Genomic DNA, 15,124 nt, shown 5'->3' on the forward strand with positions numbered 1-15,124 from the left:
AGTACCAGGGTGGGCTGTGCTGCACAAAGTCCTGTGGTCTTGCCCTCAAATCAAGATTGGCTTTGGTTAACTAATTTCTGAAAAATTCTGGCAGCTGATGAAAATTCTGTTCAAAGGAGACACCAAGTGTAAGGGGCTGCAGCCCCTCCCTGGGCCCACTGCTCGCCAACTGTCTGAAGGTGTTCTGCTGATGACTGACACAACTCCTGTGTGATCAATTAAGCTGATTACGGTGGCCTTTCTACCTCCAGTAGATACAATGAATTTCTGTTATGCCTATTTTAAAATGCTTTTAACTGTACCTGGCTGGGCTGTGTCTTTGAGCGCTGACTCACACAGAGCAGTCAATTTAGATGACAGTAATTGGGTGGTGTTTACATAATGTCCCTTTCTCAGAAGTCACTGAAACAAGACCTGACGGAAGGTGAGATTAAGCCACCAAAGCAAACAGTGACTGAGTAAACACTGACACACATCAGTTTCAGTACAGATACTTTTTTTTTTTTTTTTTAAATAAGCTGTTGGTAATTCTCTTGTTCTGAGATACTTGCATCTCCTTCAAGAGAGGCAAAATAAACACCACTTGGCTCAAGTATATAATTGACATTTGTAATGGATTTCCAAGGAAGATAGCATGTTCAGAACACTTACAGAGACAGTCCCAGTCCTCAGTGCCTCTGGCACCATAACTGCATTCCCCAGTCACACAGTGAGGAGCACCAGCTGGCACTTCCTGCCGGAAACCAGGACAGCGATCTGAGCAGCAGCCTCACACTTCCCTGGGCAGCCGTACCAACACCACTGTAATTCACTTGGAAGGCAGCCAGAATCCTCACTGGAAAGTTTAAAAGCTGTTAATTACTTCTGCTAGTTCATGTTTGAACCATTTGATCTCCAGCCCTTCAAATACTTTTTAATAATCATCCCTCAAGTCACCCAGCCATTGCTGCTTTTGAAAAATAATAGCACCAAAAGTTTCTGTAGCAGTGCAGCTGAAACTCCCTGAATACAAGCTTATGGAAAACTTTTCCAAAATTATCTCTTGTTTGGCATCTTTCTGAAATAAATGTATGCTGTCACAAGGCCATAGCTGTGCTCCTAATTTTTAAATTTTTTTAGACAATAAAACACGCCTTAGGTCTTTAGGCTAGGAGAAACTGCGCTCCTCCTAGGTGCATAAAAACAAAAACTTATGAGTGATAACAGAAAATTATTTGAAGGAAGGCAAGAGAATTGGGATAAAGCAAAACAGTCCAAAGAAATGTTTACTACATAAAAATTATTACGTTGCAGGGGAAAAAAAAGGTTCCATCCCTGCTAGGAACTATATTTACTATTTGTTCAGAACCTTTGGTCATGTAGGAGGAGGACATCCTCGTCACAAACCAACCAACGCCCCACTTGCTTCAGGAAAGAAACACCTCCGTGAAGTGCTTCCACCACTTGCCTGTTAACCACACTAATAACCAAAGTCACTCCCGGCTGACAGTGAAAGCAGCACCCCTCTTCCTGCCCATCCCTAACTTTAACAGATTTTGGCCATGCTGGGCTGCTTAGGAAGCCGGAGCACAAAGAAGTGCCATGTATTGCTGGCAGATTCCAGAGAGGCTTCAATGGAAAACACGCACGTCTGCAAACAGGGAGGGAAACTCCCTCTGCCAGAGTTCCTCAGATGGATCCCAGCTGGTTTCACTGCAGCAGTCCAGGGGCTGGTGGTGTCCCTGTCACTGAGTAAATCAGAGACAGCCACCACGGGTGCCACTAGGATACTTTACACCTTGCCGGAGCTGCTCTTTTTCTTCGTGTCCTGCACAGTGGTGCTGTCCTTGAGCACCACTCAGACCCCAGCTTCTCCTGCTCACACACCGTGAGTCAGGGGAAACTTTTCTTGACAAACAAAGGCCTTCGGCAGGAGGTCATTAAATGGTACTGAGCATCAGTTCCAAATAGTCTCTTAAACCTCAAAGCAATTTTTTTTTTTTTAAAGCTATTTATTCATGTCTACCTAATTAATATACATTACAATTGTATGTATGAGACCATGCACCTATACATTTTTTTAACACCATTGTATTATAAAATATTGCTCACACAATATTTTAGCTTTTTTTTTTAATCCTTACCAAGAGAGATTTCTGGCCTTTACAGAAAGACATCAGGTAGAAATATTTAGTTTGGTTTTCAATTGAGACCATTTAGCTAAATATACAACCTCATTTAGATGATCTACATTAATTATAAAGAAATAATGCAAAATAATGTCAAATCTGATTGCAAACACACATCCAGTTCTATGAAAACAGTGGATAGGTTTTCTCAGGCTTACCTTTTTTTTTAAATAAACACCTAGAGAGCTTGTATTACTAATGCTATAGCAACATGTTCCAATTGATGAAGTGTGAGACAAGCAATAAAATAAAAAATAAATTTACTCCACTATTCCCAGTAATTGAAACTACTTTCCTTGTAGTGGAAGACAACTATTTAATTTCGGAGGCTTTTTCCTCCCAGATCATGTATACACATTCATCAGGGTCAGCTTTAACTGATTTACAGAGTTGCAACATTACTCACAGGATTTCTGCACTTGTTGGAAAAGTCAGGATCAGATATTGGATATCAGATATTTAATGTACTGTATAGTTTAAAATACAATTTAAATCTCTTCTTTCATGTCATGCCACCTCTTATCTATCTTCCAGTGAAAAGCTCCAACTACCCATCCATTTAATCTGGAACTATAAAATTCTGACAGTTTCAGAACACTCCTGCAAACAGTATTCTCCTGAAGGATGTAGGCAACCTACCATAAAATGCAGAATGCCTTTGCAGCTTGGTGGCTGAAGACTTGAAATGTGTCTGTCATTCTCAATAGCATGGAATTCTGACAGAATAACAGGCAGGAAATGCAAGAAATGCATCTCAGAATGTATTCTTACATGTATAATCTTACTTTCTAGTATTCTAACAGTACTTTTCTACATAAGAACTCATTTGGGCTGTTGGGAAATTTTTGTTTGTTTTAAATGCCATAATAAAAGTCAAAGGAAAAAAAAAACCATATTTCAATTCTGATGTATAAATGTCACCCAGCATTCCAAGGTCCTACATTACTATGGTGTTTTGATTAAATAATATATTACATATAATGCATATCTGAAAAAAATAGCATTTTCAGATAAGACTGCTTACATTAAACATTTAAACTATTATGGTTTTATTCCATTTTTCCATTTGAAATTACACAAACTAATTAGTTAAATAGATCATGACATCACAAGGTTATAAAATATGCCAAAATATTTAACTTACAGTTTCTTTAAAACAACAGACAAATTATTAATTCCTGAAAACAATCCATTTGCATTAATTGGTGCCTTGTGTTAAAGAGAAGCATGAGATCAATTTTAACATGTTTTGGGGCAGTTAAAAACAGGTTTTGAGTTTACTTTGGCATTTCAACTTTTAGTTAAACAAAGTTCCTTGCTTCGTACAAATACACTCACACATCCACACACAGGCATCAACTACATTAAAAAAGATATAAAAATGCCTGATCAGCAAACTTAAGAAGGGCTGCCCTGGAGTCAGCACCAGGAGAAACTATAAATATCAGTACTTGGAGGGCCCAGGTTCTGAATGATAAATTCCTGCACCACTGGTATTACCTTGGAAAAAAAAAAAAAAAGGAATGAAAGTGCCCTATTTTCATGTAACACATATTACTCTAAATATCTGAATATAAATTTCAAGGGCAGTATTCCTGCATATAAAATTAGACACCGGTACAGTCCCAGAGGAATCAGTGATGCAGCATTTGTAAATCTAGGCAAAAACTATGCCCTAACAGCTGACCTTGGAAGTCCTATGCAAATGTTCTTTAATCCCATTTCTATCACCACATCTGGACAGAAGAATGAGCTGGATTATTTTCTGCACTTACTCCATCTGTATTATGGAGAAGATCTAAGTTTTCAATTTTCACAATGCAACGCCTTTCAAAGGTGTTAAGATCTTGGCTTAGAAAGCTGCTGCATGCAGCAGTTTTAAAGATACTGGTGTTTAAACTTCCTACTGAGTTTAACTGGACTCTGTACTGAAATAAGAGACAGTTTATAAAATGAGAGCTTAATGCTTTGATCCCATAAACCCTTAGAGATATACATCTTTAAAGTATTATCATCCACTCTATCGCTGGGCATGCTCTATAATATTTTAAAATAGAATAGAATAATTAGAATATTATAAAATAACCACCTCTTCTTTAAAGAAATGCAACAGTATTTGTAAAGATGATCCTAAGAATTAATCTCTGAACATGAAATTCAAGAAACACTGAAGGATTCAAACAGCAATGTTAGTTCAACCCCTTTGGTGACAATCAGGATAATATTTTTTTAAATTTTATACAGCAAAGTTACTGTATTTGTAATTAGAGTTCCTACTTGCAGGTTTTTACATTTCAATTATAAAATCTGCAATTAGCATAGGTCCTTTCAGTTAAAAAATATATTGCATAACCAAGGACACAGAATGTGATACAAGGGGAAAAAGTTCCAGTAGCTTCATTTCTCTTGACTGTCCTGCCCATAATCTCAGCTGTGTTAGGAAGGGACTAACGCTCCTTTAGGCCCTCCCCTGCTTTCCAGGTGCAATGTGTCACCAATTACCAAGGCCTTAAATGTGAGAGCAGGAAAGAGGCTCTGGCTTACACTGACTGCAGGCTTCATAGATGGAGATACTCCTGCAAGAGCTTAGCTCAGCTTCCAAGCTGTTAACTGACTTTAGGGAGATGTATGAATATGAGAACCGTTTAAAAACCTTCACCAAGTGGCCCTTCCAGGAGAACTGCAAGTGCACTCCAGGGAATGTAAGTCTGAAAATGGTTATTTTGCCTCTGCTTTACTTTTTATGTACTGTGCCTGATTGTGAAGTCATTGTTAAGTATATTCATGTTCAAGAGGAGCCCACTAAGCCTGAAAAGTTAAATACTGTAAGTTTCCTCTGTTCTGTTCCCTGCTCAGAAATACTACAGTAGGATTAACTGTTTTTTCTGTGTTTGGGCCACTAGTCTGCCTACAGATTTTAATATAGTTATTGTTCTTGTCCCCTTATTTTTTTGTTCCTGTCATTTAAAAATTAATTTCTTGTATTATGTGCTCTTTCTAATTGCAAATATCTATTCATGACAAAACAGCCTACATTAGAGTAAACAATTATGCATATAGTAGGAGGGATGAAGTAGTGGAATAATCACTGCTTCGAATTCAGAGATGGAAATTTAAATTTAAAAATCCACCTGATTTCTACTTTGGCACACATGTGACACTGCCAGCCTGAATCTCAGATGAGTCATACTGCAAGAGTTAACTGAGAAAGTACTTGATAACTTGTACAAACTTAATTTTTGGTGTCCTGACTAGACATGACTCTAAAGTGGTAGAAAACACGACTAGTGTGTGGGATAAGGCTCTAAACTTCTAAATTGTCCCCTGCAGATGGCAAAAGCTGGCTTCATCCACTGTCCAAGTGCAAATGAACCAGATGTGGCAAAATGTTTCTTTTGCTTGTTAGAACTGGAGGGCTGGGAACCAAATGATGACCCATGGTAAGCACAGATACAAGAATGCTCTTGAAGTATCTCTCCAAACTTCTTTGGTAATTTACAGTGAGTTATTGTTGTTGTCGGTTTCCACCATGACAGTTCACAAAACTGGAGGTTTATCTTGCCCAGTAACTTTGAAATAGTTTAACTAGCTTTTCTCTGAGATCCACTAAAATCTGTTTCATGTTTTCTGTATGATACTGTTTCTGACAGCACAAGTACTAAAGAGACCTGCCTGTCCAGATCTCTTCATCTCCTGAAATGTAACTTGCATGGGTTTAACATCTGTTCTTATTCTGGGTTTATCTTGCAGGGAGAAACATGCCAAACATAGCACCTGTGACTTTTTATCCCTTCCCAAGCACTTTGATGAGCTGACAATGGAGGAGTACTACATGCTGGAGATGACACGGCTCAGAACCTTCATTGTAAGTGTTAACCACATAATCTGAAATTCAAAGCTAGAATGTAAACAAGAACTTCTCTCGCTAAGATTTCCAAGCATCAGCCAGGAATGATTGTCAAAGGCTAGAACATGACTTATTCTAAAGTAATGATTTATGTGCGTTATTGGCTAAGAAACCTGCACTTAAGCACTTCTCAGTGTAGTTTATTGTCTGGCTTTTGAAGGCAAACCTGTTTCCCTTAGATGTGTTTTTCCAACAGTTCATTACAGCAGAAAAAACAATTTGTAGGGTGCAATAATCAATGCAGAAAACTCAACAATGAGCAGCTCTATCATTTTCAGGAGGGATGAACAACATGTGAAAAGACAAAATTTGACCAGATCATTGTTTCACATATCCAGTTTTACATATAAACCTGCCTAATTAAACTTTAAAGCCCATTTCTAATGCTTTACTCCTCCTCACTCCTAGGGTTTCATGCCATAGTGTTGACATGTAAAAAAGCACACAACTGAGCTGCTCCATTGATAAAGATCAGCTGATCTTTGATATGTGAACCCTAATCCTATGGATAGTAAGACTCAAGTGAACCAAGTTCCCTGATGAGGAACAGTGAAAGGTTCTGCATATTATGTGTTGGTGGGTTTGCACAAATAAGATCCTTTGCCTTGCTAATAATGTTCTGTATTAAATATATACCTGGTGACTGTCAAGGTTAGGTATGTCAGGTCACTGTGCAACAGATTAAACTACAAAAAAATAGGATCCCTGTAGCACAGTGGGACCAGTGATATCTTAGGAGGTGGACTAAGAGTGAGGTGATGTTACTTAACTTGAACTGTGAATGATTTAGAGCAATGTTTCAAGGTATGAAAGGGGTCTTAGCAATAATATGACTTTATTTCTAAGTATAGTATATAAAAAATTTGAAGCAGCAGCAGCTTCAAGTGTAGACACTTAGCCCCCAGGATCCTGTCACCTGTAGCTGGGAAGGCTGTGCATTAGGCTCACCAGGGTATGATTGCTACTGTGAAGCACTGATCCCCAAATGCAGCCTGAGGAGGGGGATTGGAATCTGGCTGAAGTACACAGTTAAACTGCTCAGTTGAAAGGCTCAATCTCTTGCTTTGATTCAAGTGCAAGGTTGGCAGGCGCACAATAAACGCTTTTCAAGAAGAAGTCGCGGCAACAAGGCAGCGGTTCGTGGATTACTTTGGCTGCAGACCCCAGCTCCCAGCAGCGCTGCCTCTCAGGGATGAGCCAGCAGCCCAGCAGCCAGGAGGCGCAACTGCCAGGCAAAACGAGCCCAGGAGCCCAAGTGAAGTCTGATTCTAAAAGTGTCTCTTAATGTGGTGCAAACATCTCTCTCTTTATCTGAGTGTGAATCTAAAGCTGAACAGGGGTGTGAGGAAGTGTATGTAGAGAATTGCTCGCAGCCTCTCTGGATCAGAGCAATGAGTAGGGACAGTTGTGGCCTGTCTTTCACAGTGTGCTTTCTTGGTATGGCTGGGTGTGGGGAACTAAGAGTAGTCCCACCACCCTGCCTGTGTATGAAAAGTGTCTAAGCACATACTTTCATTCTGGTTTTTAGCAAGCTGAATTTTTTTTTTGGAATAAAGATTCACAACTGAGTACTTTGTGGTCTGTGTTAAAACCCCGTACCCAGGCAGACTCAAATCAGAGCAGTTCTGCTTCAAAACACTTTCCAGTGAACAAAATGGATCTGTGTGCCCCCAACAATTGGTTTCAGCACCTGCATTATCTACACCCCTGCTTACCACTAAGTTGTCTTTCTAGACCAGACAAAATTGACACAGCTAATGACATCCAGCAAAAATAGGGGGTGTACTGAATGAGGGCAGACACAAGGTGTGTAAGGCAGTCTCAAGGAAGAGCTCTGGGGATTTTGGTGTGTAACTGAAACAACAAAAGCTAAACCTTTACTATTCCATTTTTAAAAGTTTTCCATTACAATTTCAAACTCACTGGGGTTCTCTTAAAATCTTATTATTTCCTATTTTACTTTATGAGACACTGTTGTAGAATAAAAATTCATGTTTGAAAATACTTTTGATTTTTAAGATGCAGACAGACCTTTCTCAGTAAGGTGGAAGTTTTGTGCATACTTTGTCAGGTCTCAAGCAACAAATGAACAGCAGCTTTTGGAACTCCCCTGACTTGTCTTTCCACTCTGCAGGAAACTCCTCATGCTGGGCATCCTAAAAACATGTATTTCAACATTCTTTGAAGCATTTATGTATTCTCAATCTTGAGAGTAAATTAGCCCTTGACACACATCAATCCATGAAGTATTTTTTCTTAAGTTGCAGCACCGTGGTTGACATGCTTAAAGCTTTTTAAAAAAAACTCTTTAAATATATGTTACTCTAAGAAGCTTCTTGTATATCTTCAATCTTCTTCTATATCTTTTAAGGACTTAGAATTTTAAAGTTCAAGTTCTTTAGAAAGTGAAGAAGAAATGATGTGGGGGGAAACAGGAGTATCCATTTTAGCTCCCTCTTTCTGTTGGAGCTTTATTCCAGTGCCAGTCTTTAATGTTACAATGATAACATGTAATCAATGACAATTGCATTACAGTATTGCAAGGTAACTATGAGTTAGGCTGCAGCTGAATGCAGAAAGTGATGGCAGAAAAACAAGAACGAGAAAACTACAGTGAAGTAAAGCACCAGAGAGCTTGGTTTGTAAATGGCTTATGACCACCCCAGCTGCTTTGTTGTTATTGCAGCTTTCAGAGTGGGGGGCAGCAGTTGGTGTGTGGTGTGTTAACTTTGTGTTAGCCTGACAACAGAGTATTTGTGAGTACTCCCATGAGAGTATTAGAGTTACGTAGGTGATGACAAAAAATGCTTCCACCTGACAAGTAAAAGGTACAGCAGCTCTCTGCATCAGGACAGTGACAGATAATGCCATTCCTTTTGATCGGCCGTGCAAGGGTCAGTAACTGTCCTCAGCTTTGCTGTTACTGCTTATGAGATTCTTTGGCAATTAACAAATGACAGCGAGTGTCAGTGAGTCTGTAGATCTCATTTTATAGAACACCACTGACATGAAGGACTTTCTCTTTACTCCAGTTTGGCTGTGTAAATGCACACATAGCTGTCCACACCTCTTGGCTCTTTACTGCTGGAAGTACACACCTTTCACTTATTTTAGCTATAGCTTTTAAAAAGCTATAATCCCAGTATACATAATGAATCTGTCCCCTCCCTCAGTCTCTTTTTCCAATGTCATCATTTCTCTGTTCATTTTTCAAATTACTATTTCCCAAAGAAGAACTAAAGCTGATTTTTTTTTTTTTTTTTTTTTTTTTTTTTTTTTTTTTTTTTTTTTGTAAACACCCAAAGAAAGCTTAATTTTCACTATTTGCCACTTTCCTGCAGTCTGGTCAAGTGAAGGAGCTAGTGCTGCTTAGTTCCTTTAATGTCTCTCATTGTACATTTTTTGAGCATTTCCAACCAAAAATCCAGTCTTTCTGCATACTTCAGGCCATTTCTTTAATTAGAAAGGATTTCTAAAGCCTTGATGTTAACAATCTTTTTTTAAAAGGGTCTGAGAAGTCCTGGATCATTTGACTCAGTATTGGTGATAGATTTTCATCATTTAAGTAAACAGTAAGAAAAGTGGACTGGCGAAATGGACAGTGTTACCTGAATGTGAAAGTGGTTATGGTCAGCTATGGAGTGTGAGATAGAAAGAAAACTATTTCTTGTCTGAATACTTTGAACACCTCAGCCACAATAAGATGAAGTCCATTCAGGTGGTTTGAAATGCAGTGTAAAAATTTGCACTAACTACTTCAAATACTTTTTTCAAGGTAGAAACAAAGATGTGGAGAAGTTCTGTAGTTTTTTCCCAATTCCCTAGGTTACCACTCCCTCAACAGAGAGCTCCTCAGAGGATCATTCCTGTATTTCAGGCATGGTGATAATTCTGAAATCTAATTGTGATCAGTTGTAATTAAAAAGTGCAAAGCTTTTGACAGAAGATAAGAATGAGAGCAAGCTATGTTGTTTGATCTGTGTCTCCTTTTCAGTCTTGTATTTCAATCTCTTTCTGTTTACTTCCATTCAAGAAATAGATAATTTTTAATATTATTACTTTAATATTATTACTGGGTTATTATTAGCATTAAGTCCTTTCTAAGTCATAACTCCTCATCAGTTAAATGGATGTACATACAATTTATGCACAAAATACTGACACAAAAATGACTATGAGACAAAAAGTAAACTTTTTTCAAGTTACAAAAGTAACGTGGTTTGCATGAGAAAAGAATGATTAAAAGAATCTCAGCACAGAGCCTGTTGTAAAAAAATTCTGACCAGTGAAGATAGCCCAAGCCAAACAGTGCTATGTGAATGATTAAGTCACAGAGAACTTTCTGCCAGGCTGCCTACCTCTGCCTTCACTGGGTAAAATCATCAAAAGGGGCTTGCACAAAACATTCCCTGGGAATGACTGGTGTAATCCACACTGGCAGGAGGGATTCAGGTTCTGCATCTTCATATTTCTGCTGCCAGAATGGTTCTGGATCAAAGGGTGATTATTTTATTTATTGCTTACTTTAATTTAGACACACAGAGATACTATTTTACATCTCAAAAAAACCTCTGTAAGATTTAAAGTCAAAGAGTTAGGTTTATAGAACACAGACTGCCTTGGTGGAAAAGGTTGCTTCAAAGGTACATTCAAATATGATCCCAAAATATTAAGTTCTGACTTAAAGAATTACTAGCAATATCTTTAATGTAACAGTTCTGCTAAAGTTTGTCTGCCCAGACCTTTCCCTGTCCCTAACTACACTACAGATAAAAAAGCCCAATGTAGCTTTTACATGTGAGGTGATTATTGCATTAGGTCTTACAAATACTTTTATTAAAAAAGGTGACTAAATAACATCAGGAGATCCAGACTCGAAAAGGTGATTAAAGTAATTAATTAAAATAAATTCCTGACTGGATGAAAGAATGACAGAATTGCAAAGTGAAGTATTAGACATGAGAAATGTCAACACTTGTAAGGTGATACCAGACACCCAGCAGCATAAAAAAATGTTGTCAGGGAGGAGGAATAAACAAATGCCAGAAATTCTTCCCAGGTTTTAGCCAAGGAATCATTTTAAAATTAAAATAGAGTCGCACATTTATTTTCAAAATTCTCATCTTAACAGATGTTCCAGCAAGATAATGTGGATTTCCCAGCTTAGTTGTAATATAAAAGCAGAATTCAGGAGACTCAATGGTGAAGTCTCCAAGGCAAATGCAGATACTCCTGCCTGCTTAAATGTCTGTTTGATAAAAGTGGCTCTAGGACCGGATCAAGTTCTTCTCCAATATTATCTGGTAGCCCTTCAAAATAACATAAGAATTAGTAGGATCTTGTTGGTGTTTATACTGCTGATTGACTGTTCTTTATCATATATATGGATAATGTGTATTTACAGTGTGCAAACAATAAAAATATTAATTGAGCAATGGGTAGAGATAAGGAGAGTAATCAGCTGATTGAAAAATGAATCAAAGGAATGTACTTGTAATTTTTTATCTAATATAAATTTGCAAACATGCAACTAAAATGCTATTGCTATTACTGCTGCCAATGGCTGAGAGCAGTAGTTTAAGGGCTACCATTTTTAAAAAGGGAAACACCAACAAACTAAATGCCACAGAAATAATTTTCGGTGAGTAAGTCTGAACTAAATTCAATTTTCACCATAAGCACATGAGATTGTCAAAATCAAGAAAGGAATAATGGAAAATAAACAATCCATCCCTTTACTTGTAGTCCAGTTAGTAGCTTTTGAAACATAGCTGGAGCTGTACCTATGTATTTCATTAATTTATTTCTCTTTGGAAGAAACAAGATTATCTGCAATCAAGATGCTACAGTGAACATAAGAATCTTTAATGATTCCAGCCTAGCAATCTGGTATTTATACTCTTGAAAAGACAAATAAAAACAACATTACTTTTTTATATTATATATTATAATAATATTATTCTAATATGAAGAAAAGAAATGGCAATTCTCATAAAGCAATTAAATATTTAAGTTAAACAGTATTATATTGTGCTAAGAAGTATCTCAGTATAGTATCAAGTGCAACCTGGAGAGAGGGCTTCAATTACTATAGTACTCACTTGATTCAAAAAAGGGGAGAAAAAACAAATCTGTTTTCCTTGAGAACATTGGATACTCACTAGTTTCATTTTTTAGCTAATTGTGCCCCCTCCAGGTCCTTCTGTGATTTACACTTTCATTAGTCATTAATCTTCCAGGATTGCCAAACTGAATGCACTTTTCCCGTATTGTAATAAATTGAGGGTCACTGAGTTTGATTATATGCAAACTATTGGTTTTTTCCATGTTCTTTATTCATTTGTTTGTTTGATAGCTCCCTAAGGAGATATCATCAGAGGCCATCTTCTTGCATTACTGAAGGGAAAAATACAAACTTCCAAAATTGAAATAGAAGCTCTTCAAATGTTTACCTCAACGTGCTTCTTAAGGCAATTTATTCCCTTTTGTCATTACTGCAAAAGCACTTCTATACAAAATCATAGCAGGCACATAGTCAGTCTAATCTTTGATGAATTTAAGAGGAGATAGATGATTCCTAAAGTTCTTTGTCTACAAAAACCAATTTTCCTCCTTCAAAGAATGTGCATTTCTTACTTCCTAGAAAGTTTAATTGCATATACATTTTATATTTAATTCAAAATAATAATATCACTCTGAAATTTTGAAATTTTTAACAGCTTTACTACAGTTAGATGCATAAACTGAGTAAAAAAACTTGAAAACAAAGGGAATTTTCCACTAATGAAAATGGATATTGTAGAAGAAAGAAGAAGAATTTAAGAGAGGAAGTTTTGGTAGAGAAATGTACCATGAATGGCAGCAGTCTGAGATTATACAGAGGTTCCTTCTCTGTTATGGATCAGAAACTGTATTTGGGAGTGACTAAGCAGCAGCTGAAGGGGGATGCCTTTCTTCCCCCTTTTACAATGGTTTAGGAAAACACCCGAAGGGGACTCTGTCCAGCCTACCCATAAGAGACGAAAGCTTTCACAGGTAAAATGCATTCAGAGATAAATTTGTAACCCACCAGCACAGCATGGTATTAGGAAAGTTAAAGTGTGAGCTTTGTAAAATTATGAGGATTTTGAGTAATTTGATAAACAGAGATAAGGGAAAAATTGCTAACACCATAGGTCTGGAGAAGCAAACAGAGGACTGGAAACCTAAATATCTGTCAGATGAGGCAGTAGCATCAGCAGTGGTAGAGAGACAATCTCAATCTCACAGTGCATAACAGTGGTCACCAGTGGGTAAAAAATGTACTGGGAGAATTGCTGAGCTCCCAGCTTTCTAGGTGAGCCAGTCACTTCTGAGGACCCAAAGGGAGACCCAAGGGAGATGGAGCCAAGTTACATTTTAAACATCAGCTGATACCAGGTGATACAGCAATTGCAAACTGTAAACTGAACACAGGAAACCTGGATGTTAAGCAAAGTCTAGACCAGACCATATTTATGGTATTTGTTCATAATCATTTTATTCATTCTTATTTTAAAAGAGGAATTTAGCATTTGATAAATACTCAGCTAAAATCTGCATTATTTCTTTCCCTACTTCAAAGTTTCAGTCATGTATTATTTTCAGCATATGCCACATCAGACTTACTATTTGAATAATTAAAGAATAGTTCTCTAATACCAGCTAAACACATACAGTTTTCATAATCCATAAAATCCTTCTTCAGTGATGGGATTGCATAAGCAGTCACTGTGTATGTTTGCAAATTATCCTTAGATTGCTCACTAATTCTGCTTTTTAAAAAATTTGTTGTTACAAAAAGCTTGAGTTGCATTTTTTACTATTCCTATGGTCCTAATATCAAGCCATAAACTCATAACTACATGCATAATATGTACCATCAATTTGAGGTAGATTCTATCTCACCTTTCAAAATAAAATGCTATCATTATTTAGTTTTAAAATGCTAATCATCTTTCCATTAGTTCAAAAAGAATTTTGATCAAAGCTGTAAAACAGTGAAATGGAGGATGAACTGTACAAGTGTTGAATTCATTAACATCTGTCGACTGTTTAGCCTGAATGATTGAATTATTAATACAGTAATTACTTGAAAAAAGTTACATATACAATCATAATCCCGGCATACATCCTCTAATTTCAACAAGTAGTTTTGCTTCCAGAAGTACAACAAATGCCCTGTATCTGCAGTATTTCTAGTGCCAAAGTAAGTGCATTGAAGGAAAAGGGGAAATAGGGATAATATCCAAATTCTGTCTTCAAATGACAGACATTGATTTTTCTGTCTCTTATTTTTTAGCAATATTCATTAACCTGGACTCAATTTTCAAAATAAATAGATATTAAGTTTTTCATCTGAATTCAGTGGCCGGTTTTGGTGTTCAAAAAAATTCAAAGTCAGGGTCATCTTGACACCCAAAATTTCTTACAGATAAAAATCGTCTGCCATGTCAAAGTTTTTCTGTATTCTGAATGTCTGTTTATTTCACTAAGAGTTATAGGCACAAATCACAGAACCATAGAATGGCCTGGGTTGGAAGGGATCTTAAAAATCATCCAGCTCCGACCCCGCTGTCATGGACAGGGATACCTTTCACTAGACCAGGTTTCTTAGAGCCCCAACCAACCTGGCCTTGGACACTTCCAGGGATGGAGCAATAACACAACATCTGCAGCGAGTGAGCAGCTGCTGTTCTGGAACTAGTGTTGCTTTAGAGAAAAAAATCAACCAAAGGAGTCCATGTTTTGCACAGCAAAGTACTGTACAGTAGAAGAAAAGAAGAATATTCCCCACGAGACTGATAAACAAAACTTAAAAGCCTACAACAACACAGTTTCAGTTCCACTTATTAATTTTATTAAAACATAATTTTAAACTGTATTTATATTAGAAGAAAAATTAATGAAATTTAGATTATTAAAAAAACAGAGGGACAAAATCTCTGTACATATCACTTGCCTCTAGCTGGATGTAAAGACTGCTAGGTAAGCTACAACTCCTGATGGAGTAAGTGTATTCCAGTCAAGC

At 37.2% G+C, this 15,124-nt stretch overlaps 1 protein-coding gene across 1 annotated transcript; it reads left to right on the forward strand.

Annotated features, from left to right (window-relative positions):
* Positions 1-4,688: 4,688 nt before the first annotated feature.
* On the forward strand, positions 4,689-7,643 carry LOC138113573 (baculoviral IAP repeat-containing protein 5.1-like). Its single transcript, XM_069022046.1, has 4 exons — positions 4,689-4,870; positions 5,499-5,608; positions 5,919-6,033; positions 7,150-7,643. The coding sequence occupies exons 1-4, from the start codon at positions 4,733-4,735 to the stop codon at positions 7,339-7,341; spliced, it is 555 nt and encodes a 184-aa protein (XP_068878147.1). The 5' UTR covers positions 4,689-4,732; the 3' UTR covers positions 7,342-7,643.
* The last annotated feature ends 7,481 nt before the right edge of the window (positions 7,644-15,124 follow it).

The sequence above is a fragment of the Aphelocoma coerulescens genome, chromosome 7 (assembly GCF_041296385.1).
Source record: "Aphelocoma coerulescens isolate FSJ_1873_10779 chromosome 7, UR_Acoe_1.0, whole genome shotgun sequence".
In the NCBI taxonomy this organism is placed as follows: domain Eukaryota; kingdom Metazoa; phylum Chordata; class Aves; order Passeriformes; family Corvidae; genus Aphelocoma; species Aphelocoma coerulescens.